Source organism: Callorhinus ursinus, unplaced genomic scaffold, assembly GCF_003265705.2.
Source record: "Callorhinus ursinus isolate GAN/ISIS: 27379988/994484 unplaced genomic scaffold, GSC_fseal_2.0 scaffold1, whole genome shotgun sequence".
In the NCBI taxonomy this organism is placed as follows: Eukaryota; Metazoa; Chordata; class Mammalia; order Carnivora; family Otariidae; genus Callorhinus; species Callorhinus ursinus.
The window spans coordinates 17,365,829-17,382,791 of record NW_027397063.1 but is presented as its reverse complement, the minus strand read 5'-3'; the positions used below and the strand labels follow the sequence as shown (position 1 = coordinate 17,382,791).

At 35.0% G+C, this 16,963-nt stretch overlaps 1 protein-coding gene across 1 annotated transcript in view; it reads right to left on the bottom strand.

The window, feature by feature from the left end:
- Positions 1–16,963, bottom strand: part of TMPRSS15 (transmembrane serine protease 15) — a 112,790-nt gene that overhangs the window by 70,018 nt on the left and 25,809 nt on the right. Inside the window, exons 8-11 of the mRNA XM_025885432.2 lie at positions 12,791–12,899; positions 8,086–8,192; positions 5,372–5,512; positions 4,302–4,451 (exon numbers count right to left, since the gene is read on the bottom strand). Of these exons, the coding sequence (XP_025741217.1) occupies positions 4,302–4,451; positions 5,372–5,512; positions 8,086–8,192; positions 12,791–12,899 (507 nt within the window). The remainder of the gene's footprint in view (positions 1–4,301; positions 4,452–5,371; positions 5,513–8,085; positions 8,193–12,790; positions 12,900–16,963) is intronic.

Genomic DNA, 16,963 nt, shown 5'->3' with positions numbered 1-16,963 from the left:
TCTTTCTTTCTTTCTTTCTTTCTTTCTTTCTTTCTTTCTTTCTTTCTCTTTCTTTCTTTCTTTCTTTCTTTCTTTTCTTTCTTTCTTTTCTTTCTTTCTTTCTTTCGTAAGCATAGTAACCAATTTAATGTTCAAAACATGCCTCTAAAGTCAGGTCCTATTATCATCAACCCACTTCCCAGATGAGGGACCTAAGGTGGAGAAAGAGAAGAGATAACTTGCAGTGCTGATCTAAATCTAGCTGACTTCAGAGTCTCATTTTAATGGTCTTTGCTACTACACTATGCTAACCCCTAAGCGTTAGAAACACTAATGATTTCATTGAGAAAGGCCAACAAAGAAATACTTTCTTTGGGCTGCCTAGCCCTCTTGTGACCCTTACATTTCTGAAATTTTCACATGTTACTGACCTCATTTTCTCTGAATGTTCTGAACAAATGAGCCAGTTCTGAGCACCCCAAGATGCTGCCCTGTATCATTGCCATCATCTCCACTGACTCCCTTTGCTTCTAGAAGGTACAGAGAAACTCTGAGCCTTGACAGTGCAGATTTAGGAGCCCGTTGCTCTACCAGGAGAGAGTTCTTTAGAAGGAGCCAAAAAAGCTAAGGGGCTTAGATGTTCTTCCCTAAAGCAATGTTAATTCAAAGTTTATTCAGTTTCATTTAGACTTTTCTGTCATTTAAAGTGAAGGCAAAGAACAAAAAACCCCTGCATGGATAAGAGGAACAGCAGGAGAGATTTAATTCTCTTCCATTTCAGAGGTAGGATGTTCTGACACATAAAAAAGCAGGTTGGAAGAAAAATGCCCCTGGGTGTGTATGTGTGTGGTGGGAGGATGTCTGGTAGATTATAAAATCACTGGTATGAGAGTTGGAGAGAACCTATTAAATCCTATCATCCGTTCTCATTACACCACTGCCCCTGGTGGGCTCTGAACTGCTCTGACTTGGCTCATTTTAAATAACTCCCGCTACAGGACTTTCTCCTGAGACTCCATTTCCGACCCAACTATTTAAAACCTCCACCTGACATTCAACCTGTTTCACTTTGGTCATTTTCATCCTATTTCTCTAGTTATTTAATCTGCTGGCAAGCTGAAACCATTTTTTCTCCTGTAATGTACTTATATTCTTCAAATATAAGTGGAATTATTTTATCTCTTATTATGATGACATAAGAGTAGAAAAATGATCATTTGAACGTCAAAGATTTCAACTACATAAAAGGTATCTGTCATAGTCAATAGATATAAATGCTTTCTGTACTTTCCTCTAACTACTCTTGTCCAAGTGTGGTAAAGACTTTTTTTTTTTTATTACAATAAAGACAAAAATGTGGTCAAATTATTTGACTGTTTTAGGCCAGGCTTCTTCAGAGAGCTAGGGTGGTTATCACTTTGGGGTTGGTCTTTAGCTGTGCAGATTACTAATTTATCCACAGGGGATCAGGCTCTGGCAAGTCACTTGTTCAAAGAAGATTAACTACGTATGATAGTATGCATGTCATTATTTTCAGTACTGAATATGTTTGGTCTAATGGGATTGGCCATCTACACAGAACACATTTTTGTTCATAGCTCTACACTGCTAACTAATTAAGCAGAATCCTGTTGCCTTTCCTTTCAGATTATTTCCAGAATCTGACCACAGTGCGTCTGCTCCCACTGATCTGAAAGTCCTGTGGCCTCTTCTCTGGGTTGGGTGATAACTCTCCACTGGTCTCCCTGACAACATTCCTGCCTTTCCATAAACTATTCTAGCAGCCAGTGTGAATCCTATCACTGCTACGCTCAGGAACATCCAATAGCTCTTCATTTCACCGAGGAAAAAGCCAAAGCCATAGAAGACCCACTATTATCTGCACTCTACTGGCCTTGTTTATTCCATGTCAGCCATGTTGGCCTCCTGGCTTCAAACAGGTCAGACATGCTCCCTTTAAAGTCTTTGTTCTGCGTGTTCCCTCTGTGTAGAATAATCTGTGTGGCTGATTCCTTCAGTTCTGTAAAGTTTTGATTTGAATGTCACCTTTCAATGGGACCTCACCTGATCACCCTGTTTTAATCTGCAACAGCACCTCAGCACACTTGCCCTCACCATTGCCCTTACCAAGCTCTATATATTTTCTGGGAGCACTCATTCATATTTAGCACACCCACAAATTGTAATTACTTGTCATACACATTGCTTAGTTTCTAGTTTTAAGTTTCTTCCCCCCGCCGAATATATGTTCCATGATTGCAGAAAATCTGGTTTATTTTTGTTCAAAGATAATATTTTGAGTCCCTTGATTAGGGACTGGGGCTCAAAAAAAATACTTCTTGAATAAAGGAGTAGAAGAATTAATCAACTGAGGCTTTTATTGATGACTGTGGAAATAGATTAAAAATAGATCAAAAGTAGTCACTTTTTATTAAGCAATATTTTGATCAAGTTGAAGTAGTGTGATGAACCAAATTTTGTTATTCCAGGTAGACCATTGTCTGAAAGAACAGAATTAGTCAGATACATTTTTGCCCTGAAAAAGTGAATTCTTTAATGTCCTTTTACCAGATATCATTCACAATTGACATTAAATCAGCTATTTACTTTTCAGGTTATAAAAATGAGAGTATCGATCTCTGTAACAAAAGTGGCCATTGATAATAAATTACAATGCACATGTGCTCAGGTTATTTTTATGTTACAAACAATTTCACGCAGTCAATAACTCACTCAATCAGGAATTACTTATTGAGTCAAAGTTGTAGATACTCATTCATTAAATTTAAGAATAATTTTACATGTTAATTAGATTCAGATACTGAGAATGCACTAGGAATTCAAAGATGAAAAAGAAGCTTCTTGTTTCTGAAAAGAAACAAATAACTAAGAAAATATAAGACCATGTGGCAGGAAAAATAAAAGAAGTGTTTATAATGTTTAATGGAAAGGAAAATTTCAACTCGGAACTTTTAGACAGATTTTATGGAAGTGGTGATATGAGATCTGTGTGCTCAATGCCTAGAGCCATGTCTGGTTAAAGGAAGATTGCAATGCATGTTTTTTGAATTGAACCATATTTTCACCAGTAACCTTTTGACAAGTCATATTGTAGGATGGATTTTGCCTAAGAAAATTATCTAAATGCAGAAATTTCTGTTCTGTCCTTTTTGTCATTTTTCTTGCTTTATAAGATCCACATTACTTCTAGGTTTGGAAACTCCCTGTTCAGTGATTCGTTATTATAAATACAGGCTTCCAGGATTTTCATGGGTGGTCTTCCCACTATGATTTCCTTATCTCCTGATAATTCCCCATGATTTCTGGTCTTTTCCATCAACTATTATTGTTTCCAATGTTATTTTCTTACCTGAAATCTAAATCTAATATTCACACAAAAAGGTATTTACAAATTACAACCCTTCCCTCAGGGCCAGGCCTTAGAATCAGCTCATCCACAGTCCTTTTGGTATGGATGGATGGCTGTGTCTCCACAGTTTATATGTTGAAACTCTAATCCCATATGATGATGTTTGGAGGTAGGGTGTTTGGGAGATAATTAGTGACCTTATGAGAAGATACAGGAAAGAGTGCTGACTCTCTGTCTCTCTCCCTCTGTTGTGTGAGGATACAGTGAGAAGGCATGGGTCCATGATGAGCTCTCACCAGAACCTGACCATGCTGGCACCCTGACCACAGACTTCCAGTCCACAAAACTCTGAGAAATAAATTATTGTTTAAACGAAGCAGTCTGTGGTATTCTGTCATAAACTATAAGTTATAAAACAGACTAAGTCAGCTCCTCGGAAGAAAATCTATCTCTAGATCTTTATTCCAAGATAGCATGATCTTGTATATTGAGAATTCTAAGATAGTCTTTAAAAACTATTAGCGTTAATAAACAAGTTCAGCAAAGTTTCAGGGTTCAAGACCAATATACCAAAATCAACTGTATTTCTCTACACCAACAATAAATAATTGGAAAATGAAATTAAGGAAAAGTAGACCATAGTTCAGAAAAGCTAACTGCCTCCTACAAGTCCAATTAGTAAATAATAAGTGGCAAATCTAGGGCGACAACCCAAGCCTTCTCGTCTGTAATGGCCCCTGTGTACTTTTTAATATTTCATGAATATATAGGGTAAAAGAATATGTTTTTTAATACAAACTTTTACTTGCCTATTTGATTAGCATTTTCATTTAAAAGTACTTATTAGTCATGATTATTTTTAAAAAGAAAATCTAAAAAAACTGTTTTGAATTAAACAACAGACAACATATACCACTTTCCTTTTGATTTTTGAATTAAATATGAATTATACCTGAATCATTGCCAAAAGTATGGTCAAAATTTGGTCCGGTAAAAGGAGGAAAGGTGTTTCCCTGAGTCCTTTCCCATTCATTATCATCATTTAGATCCTGGACCCAGAAACAAAAGCCATCTTCAAAATTACAGTTAATTTTCTCATAATCTGTGAATTAAAAAAAAGAAAACACTTCAAATTTAGTCCACACTGTGACTAATTGTAATCAGTTGCATGAAAATAATCTAGTCTTATACTGTCTTATACACTTATTTTTTACTTTAATTTTATTTAAATTCAATTAATTAACATATAGTGTATTATTAGTTTCAGAGGTAGAATTTAGTGATTCATCAGTTGCATATAACACCCAGTGCTCATTCCATTAAATGCCCTCCTTAATGCCCATCACCCAGGTACCCCATCCCCCCATCCATCTCCCCTCCAGCAACCTGCAGTTTGTTTCCTATGGTTAAAGGTCTCTTATGGTTTGTCTCCCTCTCTGATTTTATCTTGTTTTATTTTTTTCTCCCTTCCCCTATGCTCCTCTATACACTTATAATTGTCAGGCACACAATCTTTTTTTTATTCATCATAATTTTGTTTCATTCCATTTAGTTAAAAAAAAAACCAGCTTTTTGTTGTCAACTGTCTTAAATTAACATGCTTCCTATATCCAGGTAGGGCTTTAGCAGAGAAGCTTCTTATTCTTATTGTTCTTTAAGTTTTACATCTTACCTCTCTTGGTTCACCCGCATAAACTTTGTCTCCTATTTTTCTCTCCTTTTTTTACTAAATTTAATACTTGGGTCAAAATTAGGTTGATATGGAATGTTCTCAGAATTAGTTTTATGCATATACATATATATGAAACCTTGTAATTTTTGTCAAATTGGTTATTTGATTCTTTTGAAGAACATGAACTATTTTCTAATTTCCCAATTTCTCCAAGTAGATACTCATAAGAACTTACATAATGAGACAAATTATGATCTTGTTCTAAAATTTTAGGTTCTGCTACTTTTAAAGTTCCATTACAATATTGAAGCATCTGAAGATTCAAAGGCTAAAGAATAAACAATACTTACTATTAAGCTCTGTGCTGTTAAATGCAGTGTATGTTGCATTAAATCCAATATAATCATTTTCATCAGATTCTATAAGAAAGGTGGCAGTAACTTGGTTGGAAAAGATCCTAATTATGCCAGGTTTGGTTTCCCAGAGAGAAGCTACAAAAAAAAAAATGACTGACTATTATATGTATATATCTATCTGGTTATTCATCTATTGATTGATCCATCCTCTGTCCATCCATCAATTTATTGTTTTATCAATTGATCTACAACCTATCTTATACTTTAGTTAACTTTTAGTTAACTAAAAGCATTAGTTATGATTGATTTTTTTAATCGAAATGCCTCTTCTCCTCAGCATCAGAAAACCTCAAATTATTATGCATATTTGTGGTTTGAAAAAGCTCTATTTTTATTTTTAATTATTAGCCGCACAACACTATATGCACATATAAAAAGAAAAGATGTATTCCTTTATTGAGGCAGTTCCTCTAAGAAGCACACAAGCTAAGCAGTTATAAAACTAAAAATTTGGCTCTATCAGGTATTTCTCATGCCACACTAATAATGGTTAAAACTTGGGTCGCAATAGAAACAAGAGTATTTCTTTGCCTGTCTACCCATATAATTGTAGGACTTCAAAAGAATACTAGGTGAGTGAAAGATTTTTTTCTATGGAATTTTATATTGATTTTATCATTTTTTCTGTCCTGACTCTAAGCCAAATAAGGGATATCCTCCCAGATTTTTTATTCTCAAGAGTTTACACTCTCATAGATTTTTGTCTATTTGGATATTTAATTTCCTTATTGATTTTTTATGATAGTTATTTGTGCGTTATTCACATCACTATGCCTGGTGATTCTAAGATTTATTTATGAATTACTGAAAATCTAAGCACATGAAAATAGGTGAGAATAACATTTAGGCAAATCATGGTATTCAAGCAGCAAAGGAACATGAAGGTAACTTACACCTATCACTTTTGGCAATTAGCCTCTGTGAATTTTGCTTTCATCATCTATAGAAGTAAAAATTATAAAACACTTAACATAGTATGGTTTTGGGGAGCTTTTATTGAGCTAACTTAAAGTGCTTAGAATACTATTTTGTACATTGCAAGCCATTAGCGTATGCTAAAATTTATTATTAATATCACATTAGTCCTTGGAGAAATTTATATGACTTGACTTATTTGTTTATTAATGTAAATACTTATGTTGATTATAATTTTAAGGAACTGGATTTATCAACCACAGAAATAAGCAGATTATCAAATGGCTGGCCCATTTATTTTAGCCAAATGTGACTTACTTGAGTTCATCTCTTTTATGTATATTCACTATTATATTTGTACTAGGGGCTTTTCTAACACAATGAGTAATTGCATTGTGTTTGAAGTCAGAGAGTCTTTTTTTTTTAAGATTTTATTTATTTATTTGAGAGAGGGAGCATGAGAGAGAGAGAGTATGAGCGGGGGGCGGGGAGAGGGAGAGGGAGAAGCAGACTCCCCACTGAGCAAAGATCCCAGGACCCTGGGATCTTGACCTGAGCCAAAGGCAGCCACTCAACCGACTGAGTCTCCCAGGTGCCCCAAAGTCAGAGTGTCTGAAGTCAGATATCTGCCTCCAACACTAACTAGCTCCATGGACTTGTAGTCATTTAACCTCTTAGGCCTCATTTCCTTCTCCTGTAATGCATACATTGCAGGTTTATTGAAAATATAAAATAAGAATATCTACACACAACACTCAGTATAGTGAATGTTACATTAATAGCACCCAATGCAAAGTATATATCATGTGCTTAAATATTTCTCAAACTGTTTAATCAAAAACACTTACTAGATAGGATTCACTTTTCATTATCACAAGTACAATTTGAAAGCCAAAATAGTTGAAATAAATGCAGCTATTATATAAACTTGAACAACAGGTGTCACTTGTAACCTCATGTCAGCTCTACTCTTGACTCTCCCTTCAAAGTGTGAGGAAAACTAGTTATTCCCTGGACTCAATTTTTATATCCTCTTCTTCATCCTTATTTTATTTCCTCTTGGAATTTCACTCTTAATTTGTTGGCTATCATGAATAGGTAGGTCTATGCATTTTGAGACCAGACAGAATAAAGTGGAGTGAGCCCATGTATATTAATTCATTCCCTGCTTTCTTTTCAGCTTCTAAGGGTGTCCACGTACATACTGACAGATGGTTACATAAGAGCAATACCCCCTACAGCTATCATTTACTGATCTTACATCCTGGGCTAGTCATTATTTTACCCGCTTTATTCGAAATAGCCCTGCAAGAGACTGAGAAGTCAAGTGCATATTGAAAATAGGAAGATATTCTGTGAGTTGCAATGCTAGAGAGAATGAAAACAATGGTTTTCAGGATTTGTCTGAATTTTGCTTAATGGGGAGTAACAATTAAAGAAAGCATAGTAACCAAAGACATAATTATATTTCTTTGGAAAATTCCACGTGATTTTAAAAACCCAAAGTAGAAAAGGATCTTGTGAAATCATAACCATTTTATTACTAAGAAGATTGATCACATAGGGCACTAAATTGTTAATTTTTATAATGAGAACCAGTTTTGCTTTTTCCTGTCAGTAACTTAAAGTTCAAGTTCACATTCAGCTTAAAATCAAAGTGAAAACACATTACTTCAAAGAGTTTACCACATATTTTCATTTTGATAATGGATTATATATTTGTTTTAACTTACCTCTTAAAATCTTGCTTGTACCCACACCTTCATAAATATTTAATACATCTGTATAAAATGTATTAAAATAATCAAAGCTCAGTTTAATGGAGAGTCCTTGATTTACACTAAATTAAAACAAAAAATAGATTACTACACTCTTAATAGGTTGTTACAACTCTTTATGCACTCTAAAATTTGAATGTATTTTCTAATTATGATTAAAAAAAGACACGACATAAGATTGACACTCAGTGAATTTTTGAGTATATGATACAGAACTGTTAACTATAAGCACAATGTTACACAGCAGATCTCTAGAACTTTTTCAACTTGCATGACTGAAACATTCTTCCCGTGGAACAGTAACTCTCCATTTCACCCTCTCCTTGTTCCTGGAAACCACCATTCTACTTCCTGTCTCTATGAGTTTGACTACTTTAGATGCTTCATATAAATGCAATCCTGTGGTATTTGTCCTTCTGTGAAAAGCTTATTTCACTTAGCATGATGTCCTCAAAGTTCACCCATGTTGTTGCATATGACAGGATTTCCTTCTTTTAATGGCTGAATAATATTCCATTGTATGTATGTAGCACGTTTTCTTTATCCATTCATTGGTCAATGGACATTTAGGTTGTTTCCACCTCTTGGCTATTGTGAATAATGCTGTGACGGGAGTGAACATGGGAGTGCGAATATCTCTTAGGGATTCTGATTTCAACTCTTTTGGATAAATACCCAGAAACGGGATTGCTGGATTATATAGTAGTACCATTTAAAAATTTTTGAGGAGTCCCTATAGTCCATATTCCACTATTCCGTAGTGATCACACCATTTTACATTCCATTAGTGGTGCACAGGGTTCCGTTTTCTCCATTTCTCCACATCTTCACCAGTATTTATCATTTTCTGTTTTTTTATAATGGCCATTGCGATTTTAATTTGCCTGTCCTTGATGATTATTGATGCTGAGCAACTTTTCAAGTGCCTGTTCATCATTTGTATGCCTTGTTTGGAGAAATATCTACTTGAGATTTTTGCCCATTTTTTAACTGGGTTCTTTGTTCTTTTGCTATGCAGTTGTAAGAATTGCTTATATATTTTGGATATTAACCCTTTATCAGATATATGGCTTGCAAATATTTTCTTCCATTTCATAGGTTGCCTTTTCACTCTACTGATTGTTTCCTTTGCAGTATAGAAGGTTTTTTAATGTGATGTAATGCCACTTGTCTATTTTTGCTTTAGTTGCCTATGTTTTTAGTGTCATTGAAGACCAATGTTATGAAGATTTCTCCCTATTTTTTTTTTCTTTCTGTAGGTGCGGTATGATGTGGGTGTGGTGGATTTGTGGTGTGTGTTAATTGTATGTGTGTTGTTTATGTGTGGGGTGAATATGGTGTTTGTGCTATGTGAATGTTGTGTGTGTGTGTGTGTGTGTGTGTGTGTGTGTGTGTGTGTGTGTGTGTGTTTGGGAAGGGACTGTTTCCTTAATTTCGTTTTTTAGGTTGTTCATTGTTAGTGTATGGAAACACAACTGATTTTTTACAAGGATTTTTGTATTCTGTAACTTTGTTGAATTTTTTTATTAGTTGTGTTTTTGTGTGTGTGTATGTGTGTGTATTTTGATGATTTTCTATATATAAGATCTTGTCATCTATGGACATATGGTGGTAGCCATTTATATAAATTCTGCCTCTGTTAGGTCGGTTCAGGGATGGGGGAGTGAGCCTGCAGGTGAGAACTCTAGGGACTCCAGCATCAAAGCTTAAGAAGACAGAGGAAGAAGAAATGAAGCAACCTTCAGGGGTGATTTCTGTTTTTTAAATTGAAGCTTTGGTGTCTTTAGGCAGGAATATAGTGAGTTTTTCTTCATGTGATATTTTTAAGCTATGAAACCAAAGGATACAAGAGAAGCTCCTTAGGAACTTTTGTTTTCAGGATTCTTTTACTTTTTTAAAATATGAAGTCGAAGGTAGAAGAGAGGAACCGGTGCATATTATTTTCTATTTCTTCTGATTCAGAAAAGCCAACTTACCTGCAATAAAAATGTGGTCTTTTATAAATGTAAGACTAATTAGAAAATACAATATCTGTTTTTTATAATATTAGACATGGTATGCTTATGATTTTTTGAAGGGAATGAATGTTTTTCTAATGTAATTTATGCATTTTTGCATTTTTGTATCAATAGTAATCTCTTTTAGAGTTCACTTTTTTGATATATTAATATGGGGCTAAGCCCTTTACATTCACTACTACATTTAATAGTGACTTTAGCCGCTGAATTTAGAGATCATGAACTCTATGAATGTAGAAATTTTGGGTCAAAGAAATTTAGTGATTTGCCTGAGATCACACATTTTGGATCTGTAGAGAGCAGATTTGAACTCGTACAGACTATCTCCAGTGCTCAGATTCTTAATATTTGACACTCTGCTAAATGTAGTTTTAATATAATTCCAAGGATGGGCTGGTCTAGCTCAAAATACAGTTTAATTGCATTTTAGGTATTTCTCTACTATTTAAGCAGTCTTCAAATCTTGTAGGAAACATCATTGTCTTTACCCCCACTTTGATCACCATTAGGAGAAACAAACTATCAAGGACAATGCATCATTATTGTAGTAATCAGTTTTGAGAAGAAAGCATACTTAGGTTGTTTATATGATTAATTAAATCATAATTTCATTTGAAGTACAATGTTTAGGGTAATATTTTGGATTCTTTGGGTTTTCAAAATCATTGCTGCACTAATGGATTTCTTTTTTTTCTTTTTTTCTTTTTTTAAGATTTTATTTATTTGAGAGAGAGAGTGTGCATGAGGGAGCAGGAGCATGGGTGGAGGCAGAGGGGGAGGGAGAAGAAGACTCGCCACTGAGCAGGGAGCCCGATGTGGGCTCAATCCCAGAACCCCAGGATCATGACCTGAGCTGAAGGCAGCCGCTTAACCAACTGAGCCACCCAGGTGCCCCTAATGGTGGATTTCTTAAAAATATTTTTAAAATTAAGTATTAGAGAAGAAAGTAAAAAGAACAAAACCATACAAATCCTTAATTAACATAGTGTGATTATTACACAAATGATACTACTATTATGGCAAATTTGTTTTGTTCTGCTTATAAACATTCCTGTAAATTTGACCGAGCTTTATTAAGCAGTGGATTTAACAATTAAATTGTTTTATTTGGTATTAATAAAATTCCAAAGATTGCCATGAAGAAATAATTTAGGATTCATGTTCTTTTCATTTTCAGAGGAAGTAATTTTAAGATTTTTCTAAAGCTTTCTGCTGACATTTTAAGTAAGGAATAGAATATTTTTCATTTTGCTTATGAACAATGCTAAGAACCATTTATAAATGCTTCTTTTAAAATTTGATGTGATTATATTGGAAACAATATCTCCCAAATTGGTTAATTCTTCACTTGACAAGTGAGCTGCCATTTTTAATACAAAAATCTTGTCTCAGGCACACAAGTGACCTGTTGTCTAGAGCATGAAAACGACTTACATGTGGTTGAGCTCCAAAATAGAAATTATTTAAAGAGAATAGGATGTTCTTCTTTCCCTGAATAATGCCAAGTAAATGTGTTTGGAACAATCTTCCCTTCATATCCCATCTCGTCTCTGGGATATTTCTACACAAGTAAACAACACTGTGCATCTTTATGGGGCCATTTCTATCATACGGTTGGAAAGAACTTTCTTGGCACTGCCTTGTAACCTTCTTTAATCAGCTATTATGTTGATTCCCCTGGTTTTCTAGTGAGTCATCACAATGATTAAAACTATTATGCAGTAGGTTGGATTGGGAAATCATAATCCCATCCAGCTGTTAAGAGAAATGAACTAACTAGAATGTCATTTATCAAAGTGTAGTCCATAGAACACTTATTCTTCATGCTTTGTGGGGGAAAACGATCAGTGGCTTAAGATGATTTTTTTTTTTTCTGAGATTTATATTGCTTGTTAACTTATTTGAAACTGTGAGAAGTCCTGGACTTAAAAAAAAAAAAGTTGTAATGAGTTTATCTCAGTGTTACTTTTGTTTATTTGGGTACAAATTATTTTCCTTTCAAATATTGGGAAGGAACATCAGGTACTACTCCTGTGTGAAAAATGCTTAGATAAACATTAAAGTGGATCAGCCTTCAGCTTGATTATTTGGATCATCACAATGATTGAATGAGTGGATTGAATTAAGAGCTTGGAAAGCAAATACATAGTAACTGATCCCAGTGTTATTCAAGATCTAGCAAACCAGGATGTGTATAGTGGGTGTCCCCTCTCTTAATCTGCCATGACTGAATCACACCAGAGGAGATTTTCCTACAGATGCTGACATTATGAGAAAGGGACTCTTCTGTGGCCCGGATGCAAGTGATGGGAATATTATATATTGCAATATACCAATATAAATGCTTGCTGTTCACCTTGGCAGCACTTAATCTGTGCCAATCACAGGGGAAAAAAAAAAGACCTGCTGCAGAGTTCAATGATGGCCCTATTTATTAGACAGTATTATCCACAGCACAGAACACCTTAGTAAAGGTGAAGAATGAGAGAGAAACTTCTTGGACAAGTTATCAGTTGGGAAGACTTTGCTTCATAGCTAGTGAAAATGATTGTTCAAAAATAGACTACTGAAGGTGGTAGGGCGTACTGTATCTGAGAAAGACTTAATGACTTAAAAACAGGGAATAGAAGATGATATATTACCGTATAATCCACTGGCAAACAACACTCGATTTAGAAGGCTTTGGGTAATGAGCAGCCTGAAAGGACCCAGAAGATCCAGTCAACAAAAACCTTCCATCACAAGCTGTGGCTGTGAAAAAAGATGGGAATTCATGTTAGACAAAAACCAATCCTGGAAAGTTTTCTCATATGAAATGGGATTCAAATTGGCTAATGAACACTTCACAGAACATTCATGACTGAATCTGTATGAGGCCATTTTACAAAACTGAAATGATCGAATGGGAGTAGATCAGCTCTCATGTTTAAAATCTAGTGTCTATTTTCAAATACGAGTACATAACCCACCATAGATTCCTTTAGAAAAGCATTCTATTTCTAAATACTCATACCTAAGCTGCATTTTTAGTATTTTTTCATATTTTTAAGGAAATAAATATATTTGAATTATAAACTTCTAACTTAGACAAATAGCTACTAATTTTTTGGTCTTATTTTCCCCATTAAATTGGAGTTAGGGTGAATTTCAAATATGTGCCTTACATGCTATGTCCTTCTGAAGATGATCAGACCATGGCCAGGCAAATGACATGTGTGCTGCTGGTGGCCTGTGGTGAATTCTATCCATCCAATCTATTACACCATCTTGTAAACTTCTTGCTTTCTTTGGATGAATTTGCTAGCTCAGTATTTTCATTCAATATTCCTGAATATGTCTTTTACTTTTCATGATTCCTCATTTTCCTCTTTTAATTTTTGTAGCAAATTTACTTCATATACTTCTCTTTGATGTCATGTATAATCAGTTGTCTTTAACTTACATCTGAATAATTTCCAACTAGTTTAGAATCATACTGAGGGCATGAACCAGGAGCCATGCCTCACTATTTTTGTGTCCCCTTTACAGTTACTATGTATATTATGTGTCAAAAAAATAAAACCCATTTTATTTTCACAATCTTCAATTTTTCTTAGATTATTTTCTATATTTAGTTACTTGATTCTGTTGACACCATATTCTAAAATAACTACTCTTAGACCATGTCCTTTTCCTCTGAGCAGGTTGTTAATTCCTTATAGGCCAGAAGCACTGATGGAGGGTAGGGAGATTAAAGAAATTTGTTAAAATTAAATTGCTGCTCTTGGAATCTGAGAGCTAAAATAAGCTAATCCTAAATAGGGATGGATGGAAAATCCCATGTGACAGTATACAGTATTTCTGTCAAGTTATAAAATACAAGCTATTATATGACATCTAATGTTTTATAGGGACAAAAGAAAAAACTGAAAAAGTGAACAGCATATAGAAATTTTCATAAAACTCTCTTGTTTTTGGTTGGCTTTTTGCTAGTTTTGGTATTTTTAAAAAAGGATAAGAATTCACTTTGTGATTGTAAGACTGTAAGATTGTAAGTTGTAAGACTTAAAGTCTCTTTAAAAATAATGGCCTAGAAATTCACTACGTTGGATTATGACTTGATGCCTGATTCCCAGCAGAAGACAAAAAACAAAACAACCAATAAACAACAACAAAAACTGAGAACAGAAAAGATAATCCAAGATAAAAGACTAAGCACTGAAAAATCCATCACAGATTTGGGAGAGGAAGTGGAGAGTATCAGGGCTTGAGAGAACCGAATCTTCCTACGTGTAATAGTTCCCCGAGCAGACAAGGACAGTTGAGGAGAATTTGTACGATTTGAAGATAAACAGTAAAATATGTGATTTTTTCAATGCAGAATTAAGTAATATCCTAGTTGTAAAAGGAAATCTTTTTCACCCTCAATTCTGCTCACCACAGACCATGCCCCAAGTAAATGGGACAATCAATCCCTTAGCTTCAATGACTATAAAAGTAAAAATAGTGTCTGCTTATATTTTAGGTGATCTATGGAGCCTTTTAATCTGTTTGTGAAAAAACAAAAACAAAAAACGTGGACTTCAAGATCACAGGCAGTGCAAGAAAGTCTCCTGCTCTTGTAAAGAGTTTATATTTAATGAAACAGAGCAATCAATCCTGCCAGTTATGTCTTAATATAACTGCTAGTTTTGATGGCGTGTTTACTATGTACCAGCTACTCTTCTGAAGTTATTATGGACATATTAATGTAATTGTAACAACAATCTTATAAAGTTATAGGTGGGGAAAGTGAGGCACAGAGGGGTTAAGTAACTAGCCAACGTTCTCCTGGCTTATTAGTGACAATTCAAACCAGACAGTCTTACTGCTGAGCATAAAAGGCTATCCTGACTGGTACCTCAATATATAGAGCTATCATGCTGTTATCATCTACTCTTTGAACTGAAAAGTGGGGGAGGGTAGAGGGCATGTGTGTGCAGAATTGTAAATAAAAGAAGGAACAGGCAATTTTAAAGAATTCCACCATTTCCATTGTTCTTAAAATTAGAATAGCTCGTACTTGCAATAACATTCTACAACAAATAGGAGGAAGCAAAACTGATAGAGTAAGAAGGGCAAAAAACAGGACTGGTTTAAGAATTTATGAAACCAGTTTGTAAATCAGGTAACATTTCAGTGATTCCTCCCTTCTTCACACCCATTCACTACATCTTTTGGGGGAAGTTTCAACAGGTCTGTGTTGTGCAGCAAGATTCATAGTTTTCCAAAAACCTGACTTGTGTCCCTGGTGGCAGGATTGTTGTAGGTTTGCTATACCCTTCTTCAGACCCTTCAGGGCACGTCATTAGACTGCACTTTTAAAAATGGAGCCATGTGTACTGATCCTGGCCATTAAACTATTGTGGAAGTAATTGTGTTTATTTCCAGTTGTGATTTCTAAAAAGACCTTCCATGACATTCTTCCCTTGTCTGTCAGTGGGTTGCAAAGCATCCAGGGGAGGACTGTGGACAGAGGAGACAGAGGGGACAGTGAAGGAACTGGCATCCTGAATACCTAGACAGAGTTCAGCCCCTTGCCCTCTTCCTTGGACCATGACATGATCAGCAAACAGTTATTGTCTTAAATTGCTAAGATTGTTTGTCACAGTATTTAGCCGATCCTAAAAAATAGGATCAATTTTTCCAGTTGTTTTAGTGGGAGTGGATAATCTGCACATCAAGTTCTGCTCTAAAGGGATGCGGGGGAATTCTTGCATGTGAGGATAAAAGTATTCTTAAGAAGAATATTCCTGAAGGAACTTAAAATAAAATTACAACAGTATTGAACTACTTATAATAGCAAAGTTCACAATGCCAAAATATTATTATTTCAAGATATAGGCTTGTTCTAGGGGCTTTCTCATACATTTTTTCATTTAATTTCAGGATATTTCTGGAGAACGGAGTTTTATGCAAGACAATGAAGCGGGATAGCCTTTCAGAAAGACAGATCTAACCCAGCCATGGATAACCAGGATTACTGGGTGTTCAGGATTATAACTTTTTAGACTGCATAGTGCTTTACAGTGCAACATGAGAAAAAAATCCTGAAGGGGAGATAAACGAGCCTGTCAAATAATAGCAGGTTTTTACCGAGCTCTCTGAAATGTTGCCTGTAACAGGAAGGGATTCCTAAAAGTTACGCTTTTAGAACCTACTGAGAGCTCCCTCTGCTGGCTGAATATTTACTAGTTGCGTGCTTGTTTAGGTACTTAAATTCTCCAGGATGTATAAAACAAACATGATCTATGCCCATCCACCAAGGTCTATCGTGCACATATATAGAGGCATGCAAACAATCTATAGAGACAGTTGGCAACTTCCAAATAGGTCTGAACATCAGTCTAAAGGCTGTGAGTCAGCAGCTTTCCTTCTCATAGGTCAGCTAAAAAGTGAACTTTCCTGCTGATGCCATTCTAATCAGAAGAGAAAAACAATTTAAAGAAGTCTTGGTTCAGCTATAGTCAGCTATAAGTTGCGTAAAACCTAAATAACTAAAGGCTAAAAAAGGAAGCTATGTGAGGAAGTCAACATTAGTGTGACTCTATTAATAACACACACTAGAATTAGAGCTCACAGCTGGAGAAGAAAGAAAGAGAAAGCGTGCTCATGCACAAGGGTCGATTTCATATAGAAAAAATAATCTTATATTAATTTTTTTGTGAATGTAGATTAATGGACACAAGCTTTCATGTAGAGATGACACTACTAAAAGTTCAAGTTGGTGCTACGGTGAAGTGCACCGGGGTTTGGGCTCACCATCACTAATGATGAATGACGAATAAAACAACTTA